The 22,392-nt window shown below is 46.4% G+C and overlaps 1 protein-coding gene and 1 long non-coding RNA gene across 2 annotated transcripts; both read left to right on the top strand.

The window, feature by feature from the left end:
- The first annotated feature begins 7,325 nt into the window (after window positions 1–7,325).
- ELK4 (ETS transcription factor ELK4) lies at window positions 7,326–13,603 on the top strand. Its single transcript, XM_041422541.1, has 5 exons — window positions 7,326–7,345; window positions 7,986–8,201; window positions 9,459–10,388; window positions 12,178–12,294; window positions 13,467–13,603. Exons 2-5 carry the CDS (start codon window positions 7,995–7,997, stop codon window positions 13,563–13,565), a joined length of 1,353 nt encoding a protein of 450 aa, XP_041278475.1. The 5' UTR covers window positions 7,326–7,345; window positions 7,986–7,994; the 3' UTR covers window positions 13,566–13,603.
- A 3,292-nt stretch (window positions 13,604–16,895) lies between these two features.
- LOC121345525 lies at window positions 16,896–21,968 on the top strand. The gene is made up of 2 exons (XR_005953978.1): window positions 16,896–18,654; window positions 20,683–21,968. It is a non-coding gene; the product is annotated as an uncharacterized LOC121345525 (long non-coding RNA).
- Window positions 21,969–22,392: the final 424 nt, after the last annotated feature.

Below are 22,392 nucleotides of genomic sequence, written 5' to 3'. Positions count from 1 at the left end.
CGGGGGCGGGCGGGGAGCGGCGGGCCGGGCTGCGGGGTGCGGGCGGCGCCCCCGGCGCTGCCCCTGAGGGCTGGGAGCGGGCACGGAGAGCGGCCGGGACCGGGCCGAGCCTGGGGCTGGTTGGGATCCAGGCTCGAGCGGCTTCGTGCAGTCCTGGCCGTGGTTGGAGGGATCCTGGAGATTTTTGGGTCCAGGAATTGGTTTTTTGGGGTTCGGGGGGTGTTTGGAGTTAGAGGTTGGTTGGTGGGATCCTGAGGATTTTGGGATCCTGGAGATTTTTGGGTGCGGGGATCGGTTTTTGGGTCTAGAGGTTGTTTGGAGTCAGAGGTTGGTTGGTAGGATCCTAGAGATTTTGGGATCCAGAGGTTGGTTCGTGGGATCCTGGAGATTTTGGCATCCAGGAATTGTTTTTTTGGGCGCAGGGGGTGTTTGGAGTTAGGGGTTGGTTGGTGGGATCCTGAGGATTTTGGGATCCTGAGGTTGGTTCGTGGGATCTCGGAGATTTCTGGGTCCAGGAATTGGTTTTTGGGATCCAGGGGTTGTTGGGAGTCAGAGGCTGGTGGGATCCAGGAGATTTTTGGCATCCAGGAACTGATTTTTTGGGTCCAGGGGTTGTTGGGAGTCAGAGGTTGGTGGGATCCAGGAGATTTTTGAGTCCAGGAGTTGTTTTGATCCAGGGATTGCTCACTGGAATCTTGAGTGTCTTTGTGTCCAGGGCTTGCTTGGTGAGATCCAGGATATTTTTGATGCAGGAATTGGCTGTTTGGATCCAGGGCTTCCTTGGTGGGACGCGGGGAATCTTTGGGTGCAGGAGGTTTTTGGGTGCAGGGCTTTGCAGGCTGAGCCCAGCCCTTGTTTGGATCCAGGCTTTGGTTATTTGGCTCCAAGGGCTGCTTGGATCCAATGGCTGCTGGCTTTTTTTTGTTGTTTTTTTTTTTTTTTAATTCCTCACCACTATTATTTTTTTTTCATCCTCCCGCACTCCCCTGTCTGAACTGGGTGGATTCCTGCCCACATCAATAGGGGAGGCAGAGGAGAAAGTATGCAAATCCTGCAAATCCTGCTTTTTATTTGCTGTTCTCTGCTACACACACATCCCATACCTGTATTCCACCTCCAGCTCCCTCCCTTCCTCTCCGTGCCCAAAAATCCCCAGCAGGGCTGGACAGCCTCCAGAGCTGGGCTCGATTTTTAACTGCTGAATGAATATTTTGTCTGGATTTTTGAGGAGCAGCTCCTGAGCAGGGGTTTGCTTTGGAGGCTCCAGCCATTCTCCACTAAGGGAGTGTAGAATTCTGCATCTCTCTCGTTTAATTCATTTATTTTACACATATAAGAAGCTTTTACCTGGCATTTCACCTGTGTGTGTTCTGGAAAAGGTTTTGGACAGTAGGTTTGTGGGTTTTTTGGGGGTTTTTTTGACAGCAGGCTCTTCCTAAAATTAATTAAACCTGATAAAATCCTAAAAGTACCAATTCAGGTGAGTCACAGCCCTGGGAGCTGGAAAAGCTTTTAGGAAAGGTTGATTAGGAATTGGGATTTCTCTCCCCATCCCATTCCCACTAAATCCTGACACGGGGATTTCGGCTGGGCTGTTTATTTTTAGGGTCTCTGTGCCTGTTTGCAGGGAATAGTTGTTCCATCACCATGGCAACGGGGCTGAGTGTACCATAAACATTGTTCCAGGGGAGCTTTTCCAGCTCTAATCGCATTCCCTTTTCACCATCCAGAAGGAATTTTAACCTGGGATTTTTTGGGGTTGTTGCTGCTCTGAACTGGGGATGTTTTTCCTTCCAGCAGAGGGATTGTGCCTGTGCAAGCCAATTTAATCTGCTGTTGGTAAACACTCGGCCCAGATGAGGAGGAAGTGAGTGTAATCTCCTTAGGAGCTTCCAGGAAATCAGATTTTTTTCTGGCTCGCTCGGGAACAATCCCAGCAGGGTCACAAACCCATCAAAGGCTTTTTGGTTTTGAAGTTTCCCACCCCCTCTGTGTGTCCTAAACCTTCCCTGGGCTCTTATATCCTAAAAAAAAAAAAGAGTTAGGAGAGGAATAATGCTGATCCAGGTGTGGAAAATCAGGGAAATTTGGGCTGTCCATAATCATTGCTGGGGTGTCAGTCGTGCCCAGGCAGGGGTGGAGGACAAAAATAGGCTCTAAAATCCCCTTTTCCCCCTGTTTTCCATCAGGTTGAATATTAAGAGTCAGGTGTGATAATCAGAAGCATGTTTGATAACAAAAAGGGCCCCTTTTGTCTCTGTGTCAGGATTAAAATACCCCCAGAAATCTGCTTGGCTCCCCTGCTGCCAACCTGAGTCTGCAGCAGAGTCCCGTGGAAATCCTGATGTCATTGTTGTCCTTCATGGCTTGTTCCTGATCTTGGCCAATTCAGAAAGGCCAGAAAACACTGAGGAGAAACTGGAAAATACAAAGAAAAAGAAATATTTCTTTCTCAGGATTTAGAGCTGAAACAGTTGGTTCCTAACCCCCCAAATTTTTGCTAAAACACCTAAATTTCGTTTCAAGCGGCTCAATTTTTGAGCCAGCGAGACAAAATTTATTGCAACATTTGTTTTGAGTTAAAAAAAAAAAAATAAAAGAGAGGCTTGGAGTGGGATTAGGCAATGAAAACTCTGGAGCAGCTCTTATCATGAGGACATCCTTCAGCATTTCCTTCCAAGGAACTTCCTGCCTTGATAACCACGGCTTCTCCTTCACAATAATCTGATTTTCCTGCCTGGGTTGGGAGCAACAGTGCAGGGAATGCCAGAGGCAAGGGGAAAACAGGAATTTATTAGAGGTTGGGGTGCTTTTGCCTTATTTTTCCTTGATTTTTGTTAGTTATTAGAGATGGTTTGATTGGATTACTACTTGGAAAGCTGCCAGGGGTTGGGATTTTTTAAGGGAGTGTGAAATTCTGCGTGTCTAGTTTGAATTCCTTGTTTAATTCCTTTATTTTACACGTGTAAGAGGCTTTTACCTGGCATTTCACCTGTGTGTGCTCTGGAAAAGGACTCAGTTTACATCAGATTTTGGTCAGTAGGTTTGTGGGTTTTTTTGGTTTTTTTTTTTTGACAGCAGGCTTTTTCTATAATTAATTACAATTGATAAAATCCTAAAAGTACCAATTCAGGTGAGTCACAGCCCTGGGAGCTGGAAAAGCTTTTAGGAAAGGTTTATTAGGAATGGATAAAACTGTTGCTTGGTTTTATTTTGATATCCATTTGGATTGGACACTTCATCAACCATGTCCCACAACAAAAAGGATGGGGATGATTTATTTATTCATTTAACAAAGAAGGGGGGAAAATCCTGCTCAGGTTTTGAGGTTTTTCAATGTGGATTTGGGCCTGTGACCTCCAAAATTCTCCTTCACCCTGTTTGTTTTCCTGGAGCAGCCACCAAGGCCTCGTGTCCACAGCAATATTGCACAAGAGAGCAGGAATGATTGGCTGCAGAATTCCTGCTGCTCGCACACCGTGCCCTTCCCAAAGTGCTGAAATTCCCTGGCATGCCTTTGGGAAGGGCTGCACAGCAAGCTCTGCTCTCCTGGATTTTTCCTGGATTTTTCCTGGAACTTTTCTGGATTTTTTTTTCCCCCTTGGATTTTTTTTTTTACATTGGATTTTTTCCCCCAGGAATTTTTCCCCCCCTGGAATTTTTTTTCCTCCTGGATTTTTAACCCCCTTGGATATTTTTTTCTGGATTTTTTTTTTCCTGGATTTCCCCCCCCCACCCCGGATTTTTTCCTGGATTTTTGCTGTATTTTCCTATAATTTCCTGGAATCTAAGCCTTGATTTTCTGACCTGCACCACGAGCTTCCCCAGACCTGTTGCTGCCTTTATTCCAGTTTTTATTTTGGGGCTAGAATCCCTTTCTGTGTCTCCCAGGGCCCTTTTTGGGGCTGTCCCCTGGCTGTGACACTGGCCCAGCTGTCACCCTGCCAGCTCAGCCGTGCTGGGGATGGTTTTGCTCTGTGCCTGGGACATCCTTTCCTTTCCTCTGGGCTTTTCTTCCTGCCTGGGGGCCTGACAAGGATTTTTTTTTTATTCAGCCCATCTGCAGAAGTCATCAGGCTGCAGATGCTTCAGCAGAGGCTGCTGCAACAAATGGAGGTGAAAGATTATTGGAGATTATTTGGTGTTGAGTCAAAGCACAGGAAATCTGCCTGAAGACCTCGAAGGAGGGGGTTAGGACTGGCCTAACCCCCCTAATCCTGCCTTTACTCCCTTCCCAGGGCATACAGAGAGTAAATATTTGGATTTTTTGTGCCACTTCCTCACGTTGCCAGGAAAAGCCAAACCTCCAGGCCCTGTAATCCCACAGAGGGGAAGAGACAAATCCCAAATCCTGGTTTTTCTGGATAAACTCCTGCAAAGGCCAGGCCTCCAGCAGAGCTGCAGCAGCAGGGGAGGCTCAGGTTTTTTGGGAGCTCTGTGCCAAACCCTGGCAGCTCCTGCTGAGCTCCCAGGGTCACCCGTAGGCGTCGGAGAAGATCTCAAGACAATAATAGTGCTCTATTTTAGCTCCCTCATTACAAAGCAGAGCTGCCCTCTGCCTCTAGCAACTATTTTTTCCTCCTGCTCACATGGTGCAGGAAGGGAAAGGCTCTCAGCTTCATTCCCTTTTCACTTTTCCTTTCTCCACGGGCTCTTAGGAGGGAAAAGCAGCTTCACAAAAGGATGGTTTGCAGCGGGGTGTTTGTAATTATTGGTGTGCTCGTCCTGGAGGAGCAGCTGGGTTCAGGAGGGGTTTTTGTGCTGCTGGAGAGCTGTGAGAGGAGAAGAGTGGGGCCTTTTGGGGAAATGTAAAAAGCTGAAAAACTGAGGGAATGTTTCACCCTCAGCCATGTGGGGCAGGGGTTCTTGAGGCACTTCTCATCCCTGGTGGTGCCAAGGGGAGGCTCAGGAGAGGCAGCAGCTGCCTCCTGCCCTGGCTGCTGGAGGAGACAAAACCTTTTCCTCACTTGGTGGTGCTCAGCTCACCGTGCTGGTTTTCACTTTACATCTTGTGTGATGGGGTTTTTTTATATTCTGCTTTTTCCTGGAGAAACAAGAGGTTTTTTATGTATTTTTCTAGCTTGGTACTAAAGTTAAATGAGACACAACATCGTCTCCTCATACACGTTGGACTTTCCCAGGTGACAGCTCTCTGCTGGACTCTGAAGGGGCAAAATCCACCTGTGATCCCATTGCTTTGACCAAGGTTGTTTTCTGGCTGTCCCTGTGGACAGAACCTCCAGAAAAACTCCACCTTCCCCATTTCTTTGAAGTTTCCATGAGGTTCCACTGCAGGATCTCCATCATTCCCTGGAGATAAATGCAGTGAATATTTAATAAAGAGAAATATTCATTCTGTTTTATGCAGTAAAACCCATCCATGAACAATTCCAGAATACTCTCTGCTCCTGTCCAGTGACAGCCAGGGGATCAGTGGGGCCTCTCCACCCTTTTAATGTTTCTTAGACAAGACTTTTCCAAGCTGGGGATGTGCCATGTGTCCTCTGAGTGATGGACAGAATCGTGACACGCCTGGAGCTGCAAATGCCAGAAACATCAGGAGGAACTTGATCAGAATTGCTCTCCAGTACAGTCTGTAACTCTGCCCCTGGCTGAGGATCCTTCCAGCTGGAAAATGCAGGATTTGAGCAGCATGAACTCTTTAACTTTGGTAAACGCTCCTCAGAGCGGCTTAGCTCATCTCTGGGAAAGGTGTTGGGTTTCTTTTTTCTGTTTGTTTTTCAATATCTAGTATTTTCCATCATTTTGGCCACTCTTTGTGTGCTGTTTTACAGAACTTTGTGCTGCTCTGTGCTTCTCCAGCTGGATTCCAGACCAGCTGTGACCTGGGCAGCAATGCTTGGCTTGGGTCAGCTTGGAATTAACAGCAAGGTGCAACTTCCTCAAGGGAAGCAGCCCCATGAAATAACACCAGTTCAGTTCTGGGATGAAAGCTGCGTGGATTTTTAGCAGGAGGGGTGGGGAAAAACAAAAAAAAACCAAAAAAAAAATCCTTTGCCACTGTGAAATCCTGTTGCTAATCTGATTTCCACGTTGCATCAGTTTGGTGCAGTGCTCCCAGAGCGCTGGAGATAAACGCAGCGTGGGAATAAATCACTCAGCTTCGTTTGCCTGCTCTCCCTTAGCACATCTCCGTGCTCCTGACAGCTCTGCTGGGTGGCAGAACCAAGTCCTCGTGCTCTGCACCACGTGTGGCTGCATCATCCCCCTGGAGAACCAGGCACGGCCCTGGCGTTCCCAGCCCGGGATGCTGGGGGTAAATGGCAGCACCAGGAGGTCCTGGAAGGGTTTAAAAGTGTTTTTCTGGTCCCTAAATCCTCTATGGATCAGCTGGCACAGCACAGAGCAGTGTGGGAAGAGTCTGGAAGAGCAGCCTCCAGTTTCTTCGAGTGCCGAGCAATTAATTTGGGCAAGCAGGGAGTTGTACGTGTGCAGTAATTAACAGGGAAAGCACCTCGGGCCAGCCTAACGAGGGGGTGTGGGTGTCCTTCACTTTGAGATTGTTCCATGTAATTGCGGCAATTTACCTGCCTGGATCAATGTCACATCAGCCCGTGTGCCATGAGGCAGGGATTCTGCAGAAGGGCTGAAATGCCACGGGCTGTGCCCAAAAAGGTGCCATGGCCTGGGGGCACCTCGTTTCCCCCAGAGCCCTGTGTGAGCTGTCAGCTCTGATCCTGTCCCAGGGCTCCCTGAGTGCTCAGCCTCTCCCCTGGACACAGTTCCCTTCCTTATATAGGGCTGGCTAAGTGCTGGGCACTAATGAGATGGGAATAAAAGGCTTTGGGAGCAAGGATGAGCTGGCAGGGCAGGCTGAGCCTGGGTACACAGGGACATCACCCAACACCAGCCTGGCTCCTGCTCCCCGAGGCTGGGCTTGGTGCTTTTGGTTTGGAGCTTGGGATTAGTGTTTGAATATCAAACTCGCCCAGATGGAACCCCTGGACCCCCTTTCCTAGGGGGAAAAATGTAGTGCTTATGTATATCCAGTTTATTCACTATCCCAGAGCATTTTTCCTCTGTTTTTATTTCACAGGAAGAAGTTTAAGCTGTGTTAATTGAGCAGTTCTGGACTAAGAGAATCTATAGGACTGGCTGAATTAATATTTTGTCTGGTTTAATTCACACGTATCCAGAATGATGAGTGTTGATGATGAGCTGAAAAATATTTGTGGAAATACTGTTTGGTGTGGTCAGAAATGGTCGAGGTGACATGTTATCTGCCTGGTCTGTCCTTGATGAATTTATGCATCATCAGCTTCAGAGCAGGAATCAACTGGCAGATATCAGTCCTAGAAAGTCCCAGCCTAAATCACTGACGTAGGTAAGACATGACAGGAATTAAGAACTGAGCACAGGCAGTGTTTGCAATAGTTGTAATTTAGTTTTGTGTTTACTCTCATTAAAAAAACCAGGGGTGATACCTGGAAAACAAAGATTTGAAAGGACATTGGGGTGATTGAGAGGCTGGAGTGGAAACTGAGAGGGAAATTGTGTTGTTTTGGCTCTGGCATCTTCCTGGAGCTTTGCAGTTCCTGGCTGTGCTGTGCTCCCTCTGAGGTGGGAGCAGCAGGGGAAGGAGGAGGTGAGGGGGTGGTTTGATCCCTACCTGGGTGTACCTGAGCTCTTTCTCACAGAGCAGCACAAGCCAGAGTGGGTGAACACGGAACAACTTGGAAACATTTTTTTTGGGGGTAGTGACTCACTGCAACTTACCCAAAGTGACCTGATTTAGTTAAATGAGGCTAAATATAACCCATGTGAAAAGTACTGACATGTGGGAGGAGACGCCAGAGTTGGCACTCAGCCCCTCAGTTCTGCAGGGAACATCTTTCACGACTGGTGACTAATAATTTTTTACTCTTGCTGGCTTTGGAAATAACAATCCCTGCTCCATTTCCCCCCACCTTGTAGGGAGAGAGAAGGGAAATGCTCCGGGCTTAACCTGCCTTTGTGAATTGCAGCTCTCTGCTATGGACAGTGCCATCACCCTGTGGCAGTTCCTCCTCCAGCTGCTCCAAGAGCCCCAGAACAAGAACATCATCTGCTGGACCTCCAACGACGGGGAGTTCAAGCTGCTGCAGGCAGAGGAGGTGGCCAGGCTCTGGGGGATCCGCAAGAACAAGCCCAGCATGAACTATGATAAACTCAGCCGGGCGCTGCGCTACTACTACGTGAAGGTAGGGTGGAAATCCTGCTCCAATCCTTATCCCTCTTAGCTAAGGAGCTTTGTTTCCTCCTCCTCCAGGGGAGGGGTGGCACTGCTGTGCCTCTGCCAGGTTGAAGGAAGTTGAGCTGCTTTGTTTAAAGGTGTTGGGTTGGTTTTTCATTTCGTTTATCGCTGCGCTGTTTCCTCCTCGCCGGTTGTTTTGGGAGGTTCTGGTGGCTTGGTGCAAAGTGGTGGCTCGGTGTTTTTGCTAATACAAATTTGCCTTTGGATCCTTATCCCCCTTCCAAAAATACACACCCTTGCAAGGGTTAAAATCCAGGTAAAGCACAGAGAGAGAGGATGATGATGGAGAGCGTGAATATTGCGCCACTTCCACATCTTTTTTCTCTTTACGTTTATTTCTTTCAAAATAAACATTTTTCATCACTAAGTTTTTTTATTTTCTCTGTGCATTCAGAATTTCACCTTGACTTTGACCATTGTTTTCAGCTGAGCAGAGTAAGAAGCTTTTGTTTATCCAACATCTTCGAGTCTCACCTTTGTTTCCCTTTATCCCACGGCTGCTCGTGTGTGAGTGGAGCAGATAAAAATAACCCCCAGTTTCTGAGGAGCCTCAGCCTGGAGCAGGTGGGAGGTGCTGCTGTTCATTACTGGGTGCCACAAATCTGCCTCGGTGCTGAGAGATCTCAGCAACAATCAGGGGATGATAAATAAGGATAATTCCAAGTCCAAAGTGTGTGTGGCATTTCGCTGAGGAGCAAAACAAGTTTGACAGATGCTGTTCTGTGGTATTGAAATAACTGATTAGCCTGCATTCTGCTGACGAGTTCAGCTGCTTATTTTCCTTTATTATCATCTTATTAAGAATAAAGGTGGTTTGATTTGAAGTGCAAGCTCTCAATTCTGCAGTCCTGGAGAAACCCTTCAGCAAGTTCTTCTGTTAAATTACCCATAGTGTTCCCAGCTGAGTGATCCTTGCTGGGGGTAACGGGCATTTTTTGATGTTAAACAGGATTTCTTGGCAGTTTTTAGTATGTTTAATGTCAGGTTAAGCTCACCTGTTGCAGTGTTTTGTCTGCCAGCTCCGAGAGCAGAACTGGAACACGCAGGGTGTTTTTAAAACAGGAAAAGAAGAAACATTCTTTTTTTTTTTTTTTTTGGCTGAAAGATTACAGACTTTAATTCCTCTGCCTATTTTAGGCAGTGTTTGTAGGAAGAAAATTAATCTGAAGAAAGGTCTAAATATACTTTGTCTTCTTCCCCCCAGAATATCATTAAGAAGGTGAACGGGAAGAAGTTTGTGTACAAATTCGTGTCGTACCCAGAGATCCTGAACATGGATCCCCTCGTGGTGGGCCGGATCGAGGGGGACCCCGAAATGCCCGGCTTTGGGGAGGTCACCAGCACCCCCAAGGACGTGGAAAACTGTGGCAAGGAGAAATCCCAGTCCTGTGCTAAGTCCTCCAGCCGTAATGACTACATCCACTCAGGCCTGTACTCCTCCTTCACCCTCAACTCCCTCAACTCCTCCAGCGTGAAGCTCTTCAGGTCCATCAAGATTGAGAACCCTGCCGAGAAGCTGACGGAGAAGAAACCTCAGGACCCCACCCCTTCTGTCATCAAGTTTGTCACCATGCCCTCCAAAAAGCCTCCCTCTGCCCCTCTGGTCTCCACCACTTCGGCAGTGGCTGTCACCTCCACGGCTCCTGCCACCCCCGCCGTGTCCTCCTCGCTTCCCCTGGGCTCTGAGGAGACTCTGCAGACCCTGGAGACGCTGGTCCTGCCCAAGCTGAGCGTCCCTGAAGCTCCTCCAGCACCTTTGCCAAACCTGAGCGCCAGCTTCACCCCGACCCCCCCCATCTCCTCAGTTTCCCCCACCCTGCAGGTGCCCTCCACGCCCCCCTCGCCGCCCCTGAGCTCCAACCCCGACCTGGACATTGACACGGACATCGAATCTGTGGCTTCCCAGCAGCTGGAGCAGGCCCAGAGCCTCCAGCACCAATCCCCAGAGCCCAAAGAGCAGCAGGATTCAGCTGGGCTGGAGAAGGAGTTTGCAAATCACCTCTCCAGATCGAAAAAACCCAAAGGGCTGGAGCTGGCTCCCACTCTGGTCATCACAGGCAGTGATCCCAGTCCTCTGGGCATCCTGAGTCCTTCTCTGCCAACTGCTTCTCTTACTCCAGCACTTTTCTCTCAGGTGACCAAATCCCCTTTAAATTCCCTTCCTGGTTTCTTTTTTTTTTTTTTTTTGTTTAAACTAACAATAGTGGTGATGTTATGCTTGAAAACAGCAAGTGGGAAGTGAATAGTTCATTGTATGCAGAGATTTGAAACTCAGGATGTCACTCCCTACTTGTTTTGGTTTTTTTTTAATCAAACACAAATTTGGTGTTAATTCACCCCAAAGTGTGCCCAGGTGCTGGGCATGCACACAGGGCTGGCATGTGGAGGCAAAACCCAAACCAGCTCCAGCAGGATCTTTGTAAACATTGCCAGGGGAATACTGAATTATTCCTAAATCCTTCAGCTGGGCCTGAAATTCCTTCAAAACCAGACCCACAGAGGTGTTTGCTGAGCTTTTTTTACTCAGTTAGTAACGTTTAGCTAAAGCCAAAGTCTTGTGAGCAAGCAGCAATAAGAGCAGCTGCTTAATTTGGTTGTTATCTTTGTGTGGGAAAGGAAAGCTTTCATGTCTCATGGAAAACTTGGAAGGGAACTGAATCCAGCAGGGCTGTTAAATCATTCTGTATCTGTGTGATCTCTCCCCTGCAATAAATTGGAATTAGAATGAAACCATGGGGAAGCTGCTGGCTGAAAACTGAAGTGGCTGAAGACAGGGGAGAAGTAAAAAAAAAACAAAATCCAAGTGGAATTGTTCTTTTGGCACCCTGGGAAGTGCTTGGCTGGTGAACCTGGAATATTCAGGAGCTGGATGGAAACTCCTTTTGTCGTTGCTGGCATTGTCAGTGGCACCTGGAGCCACTTGTGCCCATTGGATTTTTCCTTTTCAAATCCAGAATCCCGCTTTTCCAGAGGGCTGGATTGGGGGAGGAGCTGCTCTGCTGTGGCTTCCAGCAGGATTTGGGAGAAAAAAAAAGGGTTGGATTGCTCAGGCAGGGGAGGGAGGGAGAGAGGGCTGGATGGGGCTGGCAGGGAGGAGGAGGAGGAGGAAGGAGGAGAGGGGAGTTCTGGCAACTGAGGGGGTGTTGTGGCTGGAATTCTGTGGGAAAAGCTGGAATTTCCCTGCTGGGATTCCATGGGAAAGGCTGGAATTCCATGGGAAAGGCTGGAATTCCATGGGGAATGCTGGAATTCTGTGGGAAAGGCTGGAATTTCCCTGCTGGGATTCCAGGGGAAAGGCTGGAATTCCATGGGAAAGGCTAGAATTCTGTGGGAAAGGCTGGAATTTCCTTCCTGGAATTCCACAGAAAAGGCTGGGGATTCTGTGGGGAAAGGCTGGAATTCCAGGGGAAGGGCTGAAATTCCATGGGGAAGGGCTGGATTTCTGTGGGAAAAGCTGGAATTTCCCTGCTGGAATTCCATGGGAAAGGCTGGATTTCTGTGGAAAAGGCTTGAATTCCATAGGGAAGGGCTGGAATTCCGTGGGAAGGCTGGAATTCCGTGGGAAAGGCTGAAATTCCAGGGTAAAGGCTGGAATTTCTCTGCTGGAATTCCACAGTAAAGGCTGGAAAAGCTGGAATTCCATGGGGAGAATGCCATGGGGAAAGGCTGGAATTCCACGGGGAAAGGCTGGAATTCCATGAGGAAAAGCTGGAATTCCACGGGGAAAGGCTGGAATTCCACGGGGAAAGGCTGGAATTCCATGGGGAAAGGCTGGAATTCCATGAGGAAAAGCTGGAATTCCATGGGGAAAGGCTGGAATTCCACATGAAAAGCTGGAATTCCACGGGGAAAGGCTGGAATTCCACATGAAAAGCTGGAATTCCATGGAAAGTGTCTGACAGCTGCTTCTCGTGCCTTTTCAGACTCCCATCCTGCTGACCCCCAGCCCTCTGCTCTCCAGCATCCACTTCTGGAGCACGCTGAGCCCCGTGGCTCCCCTCAGCCCTGCCCGCCTGCAAGGTGCTAACACCCTCTTCCAGGTGAGTCCCCATTCTCCAGGGATTCCCAGTCCCTTCCCCAGCACACCTGCAGGATTCACTTATTCCCAATATTTGCAGCAGAAATAAAACAGGAGCTCTTGGTTCCTACCCGCTGTTGTAGCTTCTGAGGGCATTAGTTTTGTTTTTTTTACCTGGTTTTATTTCAGGATGTTGTAAATGTTGGTGTTTTAGGAATGGTTGGAATTAACTGCAGCACAGGCTGCTTTAGAGATAGATGACTGTTCATTTTTAGGTCTCTTCTTCCTGTAAAAAATTTCCTCCCTGTAACTTTTTTTGGTTGGGATTTTCCTGAATTTTAGAAATTTTCCACTCTATTGATTGCTCCAATCATTTCTGATGAAAAATAGTAATTAATCTCAAAACTAATGAGGAGATATAGTGTGTGTTTGATCGCTGTGGTGATGTGTGGGAAAGTTTTTGATGATTTTTATGGAAGAAATCCATAAAATTCTGCCCTGTGAGGGTGGAGAGGCCCTGGAACAGTTGCCCAGAGAAGCTGTGGCTGCTCCTGGATCCCTGGAAGTGTCCAAGGCCAGGGTAGTTTTTACTATATATGAAAAAATCCACTATATTTGAGAAAAAACCTCTCCTTTAGTTGTAATTCTCATGTTTTTTCCTCACACTTCCACTCTGGCACTGGAATTACCACGTTTGCTGCCTGAATTTGCTGAGGCAAAGGGTGGAATTTAATCAATTTAATTATTTTTTATTTAATTTCTTTGAAATTAAAGAATTTAATGAAATCTTCTGGGTTGGGATCTGTCATCTCCATGGAGATGAAGGAAGTTCCTCATCTGTACCATGAGCACAGGGAATAAACAAGGAGGGCTGAAATGACACTGGATATTTCAGCCTGGAAACAGCTGATAATTAACTGAGGGGCAATTTAGACCCAGCTTTCCTCAGAACCTGGATTAAAGTCACATTTTAATGAGGATATGGGGCAGTGCTCAGCTCAGGGGTCACCGTGACACTGCTTGGCATTAAAAAATAAATTAAAAGTGAGAAGCCAAGAGCATCCTTGAAATCTGGGGTGGTTTTGCTTTTTTGTGTTGTTGCATTTCAGTTTTTTTCCCCTTCTTTGTGCACAGATGTGGGAAGAACATTGAATTAAAGTGGGTTTTTTTGCTGATTCTTGTTTTATCTCTTAGTTTCCATCCGTGCTGAACAGTCATGGCCCATTTACACTCTCTGGACTGGATGGACCCTCCACCCCTGGGCCCTTTTCCCCGGATCTGCAGAAGACATAGCACATGGAATTCCTGCAGAAGGACACAGTGGGCAAGGCACAGATGGGACACTTCCCTTCAACCACCTTTTTTTAAAACAAGCAGTTTGTAATTCCACAGAGATTCTCAACAGTTGGAGTTGTTGCCATTCCCGAATCAAAAAAAAAAAAAAAAAAAGCCCTTTTTTTGTGCAAAAATTCCCCCTTTTTTTGGAAGAACCCAGGTTGGGAATGTATATGCAAACGCCTTAATAGGAGCTGCAGCTCCAGTCTCTTCTCCTCCTCTGTTTGGAAGGTTTTTTCCCCGTGTCCAAAAGGAATTTTGGGTGATGTTGCAGCAACTGAGTCTGCACTGTCTGCAGCAAACAGCACCAGAGGAGGCTTTTCTCTGTGACTCTTGGAAAAAACAGACAAACAAAACTCTGTTCTTCTGCTTCCTGTGCTCAGCAAGGAGAACCCTGAATCCTGATGGAAGCTGGCATTCCAGGAAAAGCTTGGGAATGGGGTGTGTGCTGCCAGCTGTGCCCTGGGGCACCACAACTTGTGCAGCAACAAAAGCACCGGGGCTTTTCTGCTGCCCTTGTCTCTATTTTTTTTTTTTTCTTTTTGTTTTGTTTTTTGCAGGGAGAAATTTTTTTTTCAAGGATTTATTCCAAGTTTATGTCCAGGACACTTCTGTGGAGCCCCTGGGAGAAGAGGTGGGGCTGGATTTGGGATGCTTCCCTTCCCAGGAATGGTTGGGATGAGCTCCTTTCACTTCTCACAGAGTTTGAATGCTGGAGTCCAAACATTTCTTGTGCCACAGCCTGGGAGCTCCCTGCTGGATCAGCAGGATGGGAGGATTTTCCCTGCATTTTTGGGGGATTTCCCCTGGATGTTTTGGGGGATTTCCCCTGGGTTTTTGGGGGATTTTCCCTGGGTTTTTATCAGGGAAGTTGCTGCCTGACCTGCAATTCCAGAGCCCAGCAGTGTGAGGGAGAACAGCAACATCCCAGCAGTAGTGTTGCTCTTCTTTCCCCACAGTTCTGGAAAAGCTTCCTGCTTTTCCCCACGTGGAAAAGCTCCTCTTTTGCCAGCTCTTATCCTGAGTTCTGCAGTGGAGCTGTTGATTTTGGGTTTTTTTTTGGAGGGAGCACTGACCCCAAACCAGGTTGAGGGATTCCATGGGGTTTAAGCTCGTGGTAAATCTGCTTTCACCTCCTTGGTGTCCTGGATTAATGATGCAGGATTGTTTCCCAGAGCCATTGGAGGTGAGGTGGAATTTCTAGGTGGATTTTTACACCTCAGGAGGCCTTTTAAGAAAACTGAGGGGTGAAAAAATGAGAGCTGCTCCTCTCTCAGCCCCTCAGCCTGGGAGTGTTGGGCTGTGGGTCTGTGTCCTTCCAATTTGGGGCATCTGATGTCAGGCAGCAACTTCTGGCTTTGAGTTGAGCGTGTCAGAGGATCTTCCCCATCAAATATTCCCAGAAAACAGATGGAGACATCTCTTTCCTTCACCATCCTCCGAGCTGCCACGAGCAGAGGAAGATTTTCTCCTCTCCAGCACGAGGTGGGGTTTAAGCTTTCACCTCCTTGGTGTCCTGGATTAATGATGCAGGATTGTTTCCCAGAGCCATTGGAGGTGAGGTGGAATTTCTAGGTGGATTTTTACACCTCAGGAGGCCTTTTAAGAAAACTGAGGGGTGAAAAAATGAGAGCTGCTCCTCTCTCAGCCCCTCAGCCTGGGAGTGTTGGGCTGTGGGTCTGTGTCCTTCCAATTTGGGGCATCTGATGTCAGGCAGCAACTTCTGGCTTTGAGTTGAGCGTGTCAGAGGATCTTCCCCATCAAATATTCCCAGAAAACAGATGGAGACATCTCTTTCCTTCACCATCCTCCGAGCTGCCACGAGCAGAGGAAGATTTTCTCCTCTCCAGCACGAGGAGCTGACAGAGTTTGCTGTAAATACTGCACCTATTCCATGGATAAGTGGTGAACTCAAACTTTTCCAGAGGTTTTTTTTTTTTCCTTTCCTTCTGCCACTTTTGCAGGCTTGGAATTCCCTTTAAAGCCACAACACCCAGGACTTTTCTTTTCCTGCAGTGATGTTCCCTTTCTGTCTCCTGACACTGAGATACAGAAAAACCACTTTGGTGTGTTCCTGACGTGACACCTGGGACAGGTGGGTGGAACAGAGTCGCTTTTTTTGGGCATTGTTCACCTGCCCAGGGGAAAAGTGGGAGAAAAAAATACTCCTTTTTCAGGTGGAGAAGCAGGGAGTGAGCTCATGGAGTGACCTGTCTTCCTGTTGGCTCCTGTCAGAGGCAAAAAATGCTTCACATTTAGACATCAGCAGATGCAGGAGGAAATTCCTGCGCCAGCAGCTCTTAAAATGTGCAATATTGACCTTTTTTTTAATTTTGTTTTTATTTTTGGAACGCAGAAGCGAAGCTGCAGGTGATCATGAAGAGCAGGCATCTGGAATTTTTTTTTTTTTTGTTTGCATGTTTGGAGCCTGCTCTGGGAAATTTCTAGAGTTTGTATAAATAGCAGCACTTTGGTTGGTTCAGGTTGGCCAATTTTATGCCTACCAAATACTTGGACTTTTGACATTTGCAGGCTGGGATTCGAATTGAAAATTCATGAATGAGCACTAAAAACTTGCAATTTAATTGCTTCCTTTCCCCCTTGTTCCCCTGTGGAGAAAAGCCAAGTTTAGCTGTTGAAAATTTGTGCACTTAATTCTTTGTGAGCTTTTATGGCTTTGGGCAGAGGGTCAAGCCCAAAAAATGTTATTTGTGGGCTCCTGCTCCTCTCCAAGAAGCTTCCCAAAATTGCTGTGCCACAGAGATCCAGCTTTTCCTGTGGAAATGCAGCCTGGATGGGAAGGTTTCCACCAGGTAAAACACGAAAAAATAAAAATGAGGCAGGAAAAAAAATCAATGTGGACAGGATGAGAAGCTCAGGAAGCAGCTGGGAAAGCTGATGGGAAAGGGAGAGGAGGTGGGAGAGGAGCAGCTTTTGCTGCCTTTTCTCCACTGCAATTTTCAGGTCACTGAAGGGAATATTTCCTTGTTCATGTGCTGCCTCTTCAGGCCCATGCACTGACAGGGAGCTGCCAGCTTTTCCTGGGTCACATTCCTGACAGAGCCTCCCTGGGGGCTCAGCTCTGTCAGCTGCTGGTTCTTTAGGTCACTTCAGGAGCAGTTTGTGCAGCTCCTCACAACTTGTTTTTAATTTAGCCTAAGGCAGGTGGGGTTAGAGTAGATTCTGGTTTAGTTCTGTACCGTGGTGATTTAAAAAAAAAAAAAAAAAAAACGAAAAAAAAATCTAAAATGCAGCATTGCAGAAGCTTTTTTTTTTTTTTTTAAAAAAAAAAACGAAAAAAAAAATTTAAAATGCAGCATTACAGAAGCTTTTTTTTTTTCTTAGGTTCCTGTTGCTGGAGTAGCTTTGGTTTTGTGGAATGCTTGGTAATTTTTGCATCAGTTTGTTCCTGGCTGGTTTGGGTTTTGTGGAAGGTCAAAGCATTTTGGTAGAACAAAAGAGTTTGGTAAAAGACAGACAAGAACCCAGCATCCTCCCCAGCTTCTGGAGGTGGGAATAAACCCCTACTGTTGGTCACACCCTCCATGAAACCCAAAAATTCTAATTCCCTAGGATTTAGGGAATCCTGGAAGCTGAACTCGTGTCTTGCTTCTGGAAATCTTTTTATTTTTTTGGTTTATTTTTCCATGGGGAGCTGCTGCTGCTGCCTGGCTCTCTTTGGGATCCTGGATTTTCAGAGTTCCTGGCAGGAGCAGCTCGTGGAAGCAGAAAAATGGCCCATGGTTCTAGAGACCTTGGTGTTCTGTCTTTCCTAGTAAAAAGAGGGTGATGAGGAATTTTGGGGTTTTTTTAGCAGCAGCTTTAGGTTTAGAGCTTTGTTTCAGACCTGTCCTCAGCAGGGGATGCAATTCCTGTGCCCAGATTTTGGCACATTCAAGCTCTGTTTTGCAGTAGGAAGGGATAGAATCCCTGGAGTTGGACAATTCCTTGTTTTCACTTGGAGCATCCCCAGGCTTCACACCCACGGAATCTTTGGGGTGATGGAGTGCTGTGTGAGAGCAGAAGGGCTTTGGTTGGGATATTTTCCCCTCTGATGCATTTTCAGACCTCAGCTATCTCACAAATGGAACATTTTGGGTTTTTGATGCTGATTCTGAGGGCAGTGAAGCTGCTGAGGTGCAGATCTCCCTTCTCCAGCTTCCCCCAGCCCAGGGAGTCCTGGGGGTCCCAGCTGGGCTGGGTGGGAGTGAAAGGCTCTGCTCCCCTCCTGGAGCTTTTCCTCCCGCTGAGATCAGCTCTGCCCCTCTCTTGTGGGTTCATTCCTTTATTTACCTTGTTTTGCTCCTGTTTTCTGGCAGTTTTTGATGTGCTCTGCAGTTGAACCTCTCCCATTTTTAAGGCAGATTTGTTTCCAGTCCATCTCAGTGTCAGCTCTGGAAATCAACCTCAGCAGTGGGTCAGGGAATGTTGTTAAAATCCACAGGAACTTAGAAACTTTTGAGTTGTGGGTGAGTGTTTTGGTTTGTTTTCTTCCTCAGGTCTGTGAGGAATAGAATCTGGATCTGGAAGAGTAGAAATGGGAAAAAAGAAAATAAGAGACCTTTTGTCTCTGAGCTGGTGGGATGGGGTGGTTTTGTCTTCAAAATCAGAGAGTGGGGTGTTGCAAGCAGCCCCTGAGAGGAGCCCAAAATTCTTGAATATTCACTCAGGAGCTCTCCAGGGTGTTTGATGAGGGTGGTGCTGCCTAAACAGAGGTTTATGGGTTGATTTGGAGTTAATTAAGCAGCAATTAGCAGTGGCTGTTGAGTGTGAGCAGATCCAGGGGAGTGGGACAGGTTGGAGCTGCTGGAATCACAGCTGGCAGAGGAAGATTTTGGGATCAAATGCAGTTGATCCCAAAAGTTTTACGTCCCTTTGCCTTGGGGAATGCTTATTCCCCTCTGCTTTTAGAGCTGAGAAGTTGATTTGGAATAATAAAGCTGGAAAAAAATAAAAAAGGGAGAAAAATCTAGGGAGACACAGCAGTTGTGTGCGAGATCTGGAATTCATCTGGGGGTGAATCCTTCTCCAGCAGGAATTCTGGGAGGTCAGAATCCTGGGAATCAGCACACATCCAGCAGCAGCTGCTCCAGCTTCCCTGGCCTGGGCAGGTTTTTTGTGTCTTGGGGGGATTTAAATAAATTTCAATCAATTTTTAGTTCCCCCATCCAGCTGTGTGCGTTGTCCTGTGCATTCCTGGAGTGCACATCTGGTTTGGGAAGGTGATTTTGGCAGCTGCTCCAACTTCGCTGGACTGGGCAGGGTTTTTTGTGTCTTGGAGGGATTTAAATCAATTTAATTCAATTTTTAAACACTCCAGCACCCCCATTCCCATCCAGCTGTGTGCCACTGTTGTCCTGTTCATTCCTGAGGCATTTTTGGGGCACAGAATTCACTGGGAGTGACTGAGGAATGGAGAGGTGGCTCTGGACAGAGAGAAATCCTTGGGAATGGAACCAAATCTTCCTGCAGAGCCTGATTTTAGTCAGGAGGGCAAAACAGAGGAGCCACAAGGGCAGTGCTGCCCATTCCTGTCGGGATTCCCTGAAGGGCTTGGGGCAGAAAGGTGAAATTTTGGGTTTGGTGTCAGTAAATCCCGGACTGAGGGATTTTATTCCTGCCTTTGTGCCAGGAACAAGCAGGAATCAGGAGAATGTGTTCCCTGCAGGTTGTTTTTCTGTCTGACCACAGGTGGGCAAGGCCCTGTTTCTCCCTGGATATTCCAACATTTCCCTGTTGGAACAACAAAGTATCTGCTTCCTATAAATTATTTTGGAACAAAACCACTCTAAAAACTGGCAAAAAATAAATTTTGTTTCCACCTCCCAAAGAAAGCAGCAGATTTTGCTTGTGGAGCTCTTCCAGGCCCTGATGAGAAGCACACTCAGAGCTGAAAATTTGTATTTTTTTTTTTAGATTCCTCAGTGTTTAAGTCTGCCTGGAGCACACGTGGGTCATGCCTGGCAGGATGTGTTCCCAAAAATCCATATAAATATCCCCATCCTCCCTCTGAGCAGATTCTGCACTCTGCAGTGGCCACTTTGAAATACTTTGCACTCCCTTGGGAGGTTTTTTTGGGTTTTTTTCTTCTCTTTTAGCACTCAAATCAATCCTGCCCCAGCGTGCACTCGTGAGTTGCCAAAGGTTTATTTTTGACATTGTTGGTTGCCACATCTCCTGTAAAAAAAAAAGTCTTAAATGTGTTTTTGAGTAGTTTTGTGTGCATGGAACAAAAGTTTGGGCTTGATTTCAAAGATTTTTCTGCTGAGCTTGTGTTGGAGGAGGTTTTCATCTCAAAGCAGGGGTGGAACAGGAGAATCCTGAGCCTTTGGAAATCAGGGATCTGAGTGAGGAGAGGCTGCAGCTGATCCCAGCCCCGTTTCAGCAGTGCTGTACCAATAACTGGAAGCTGTTGTTGTTTATTTTGATTTTTTCCCTTTCCTTTAGGGTGATTTTTCTGTGTTTTTTGGAACACAGGAAGGGTGGCCTGTGCATGGATCCTGGAGTGTGCTGTGTGCTGGGGTGGGGGGCTCCAATTTTCCAATCCCTGGCTTTGCTCTCAGCTCCCTGGGATGAGTTTTGGGGCTGTATTTTTATTTTTCCCTAGCATGTCCTAACCCCTCCAAGCTTTGAAACCGCTTCCTAGAATTGTGTTGACTTTTTATTTTTTTGTTGTTATTGTGCTGTTGTTCAGTTGCACAGAGTTGTTTTTTTTTTCTGTATAAAATATACTTTTGAAACGTTTCATTCTCTGTGAACAGGGTTGAGATTTCTTCTTTGTAGCTTTGAAAAAGATCCTGAAATTCCCTTTTCCAACCTGTTTTGTAGCCTGTTGCAGTGTTACCAGATGGCCTTATGTACGTCACAGTGCTTTGTGATGGGTACAGTAGCACATTTAATGCTTCTTCCCCTCTGTTTTTAGAGCTGAGAAGTTGATTTGGAATAATTAAAGCTGGGAAAAAGAAAAAAAAAAAAAAAAAAGGGAAAAATTCCAGGGAAACACAGTGGTCATGTCCCCTACAGGAGATCAGGGCAGCTGGAATTCATCATCCTTCTCCAGCAGGAATTCTGGGAGGTCAGAATCCTGGGAATCAGCACACATCCAGCAGCAGCTGCTCCAGCTTCCCTGGGCTGGGCAGGTTTTTTTTTTGTGTCTTGGAGGCATTTAAATCAATTTCAATCCATTTTTAGCCACTCCAGCACCCCCACCCAGCTGTGTGTGTTGTCCTGTTCATTCCTGGAGTGCACATCTGGTTTGGGAAGGTGATTTTGGGGTGGTTCCTTGCTGGAATTTTCATGCTGAGCTGGATTCTTGGCAGTTTTTTGGGAGCTGGGAGCAGATCCCTCCCTCTGGAATTCTGGGCTGGAGTTTTGCCTTTCCCAGTTTTACCTGGCTGGGATTTTCAGAACAATCAGTGGGGGAAACTCCCCTGAAAGCAGCAGAAAGGGGGAACATTTCCAGTGGCTCTTTCCAGAACAGAGTTGCATTTTTCTTTTCTCTATAAATATATATAAATATATATATATATATTACAAATTCAAGAGGCAAAGTTATGTTGTAGTGAGTGTCTGAAACTTCCTACACTGGAGACTTTTCTGGACAAGACAACTGTAAAAGTCACCCCTTGTTCCAGCCAGGTGACCCTGCCTGGGACAGAATTGCTTCTCAGTCTAACTTTTTATTTTTAAATACCTTATTAGAGTATCTTAATGCCATTGTGTTTAAAAAAAAAAAATGCTGGTATGTAATGCAAGTACATAAATAGCCAAAGTTTTCAGTAATTGTTCAGTGTTACTAAATTTTGCTTTTATTTAACCTTCTGAGATAACATTTAGGAAGACCTTCAGCGTGGAAATCATCCTGAAAATTCAGAGTATGAGCAACTGGATTAGGGCAGGGATGGAGTTGTTTGAGCACATTTCAGGTTTGAATACAATCAGGAGGCAAAGCTTTTTAAGATGCAAAACTTTCTTTGCACTGTCCTGACACTTCAAAGTGACAAATGCTGCTTTGGCAGTGGCTCTTTGGGAATTGTTATTCAAACATCATGAAGGTCTTTCCTGAGAAATCAGGTGACTTTTTTATTGCTTCGATTTTTGTGCAAAAAAAAAAAAAAAAATACAAAAAAATAAAAATAAAAATCAATGTATTGCAATCTTTTTTTTTTTAAAAATGGGGTGGGAATAGTTAAAGAAAACTATTTTATGTAAGAACTGACAGAGGGATTTTGCTTTGTATAATGCAAGCTGGCTTTAAAAAAAGCATTGTAGCAAATTATTCAAGTCAATCATATGTTAATAGTTATGTGCAACCAGACATGCAAAACAATTGTATTTTTTTAAATAAATATTTTTAACAAAGTTTCTGCTCATTTGACTTTTTTTTTTTTTACTTTCAGTAGAGAAAATAGACAGTTACAGCTGCAGGGGATGGGATAAGGAGGGAATTCATCAGACCTCGAGGTAAATTGTATTTTAAAGTGTTGCTAAATCAGGTGCTATTCTGGTGAAAATTTCCTAAAAAAGGATTTTTTCCCCCTCTTAAGTAGCCAAAATGGAGATTGGAATTACCAAGCCCAAGAACTGTGATGGTGGATTTTAACTGAGAAAAGATTGAGCTCTGTTTTACCAAACCTGCCAGGCCAGAATGAGAGATGATTTCAGAGCTGCCAGCCCTGCTGTGACACAAACTGAGGAGATTTCTTCCCAAATTTTGGTGCTCATTTCCTCCCAGCAGGGCCCAGAGATGCTCTCATGCTGGGAGGGGCTCCAGGAAGGACAGATT

This window comes from Onychostruthus taczanowskii, unplaced genomic scaffold (assembly GCF_017590055.1).
Source record: "Onychostruthus taczanowskii isolate IOZ18803 unplaced genomic scaffold, ASM1759005v1 scaffold74, whole genome shotgun sequence".
NCBI lineage: Eukaryota > Metazoa > Chordata > Aves > Passeriformes > Passeridae > Onychostruthus > Onychostruthus taczanowskii.
This window is presented reverse-complemented; position numbering and strand designations above follow the sequence as displayed.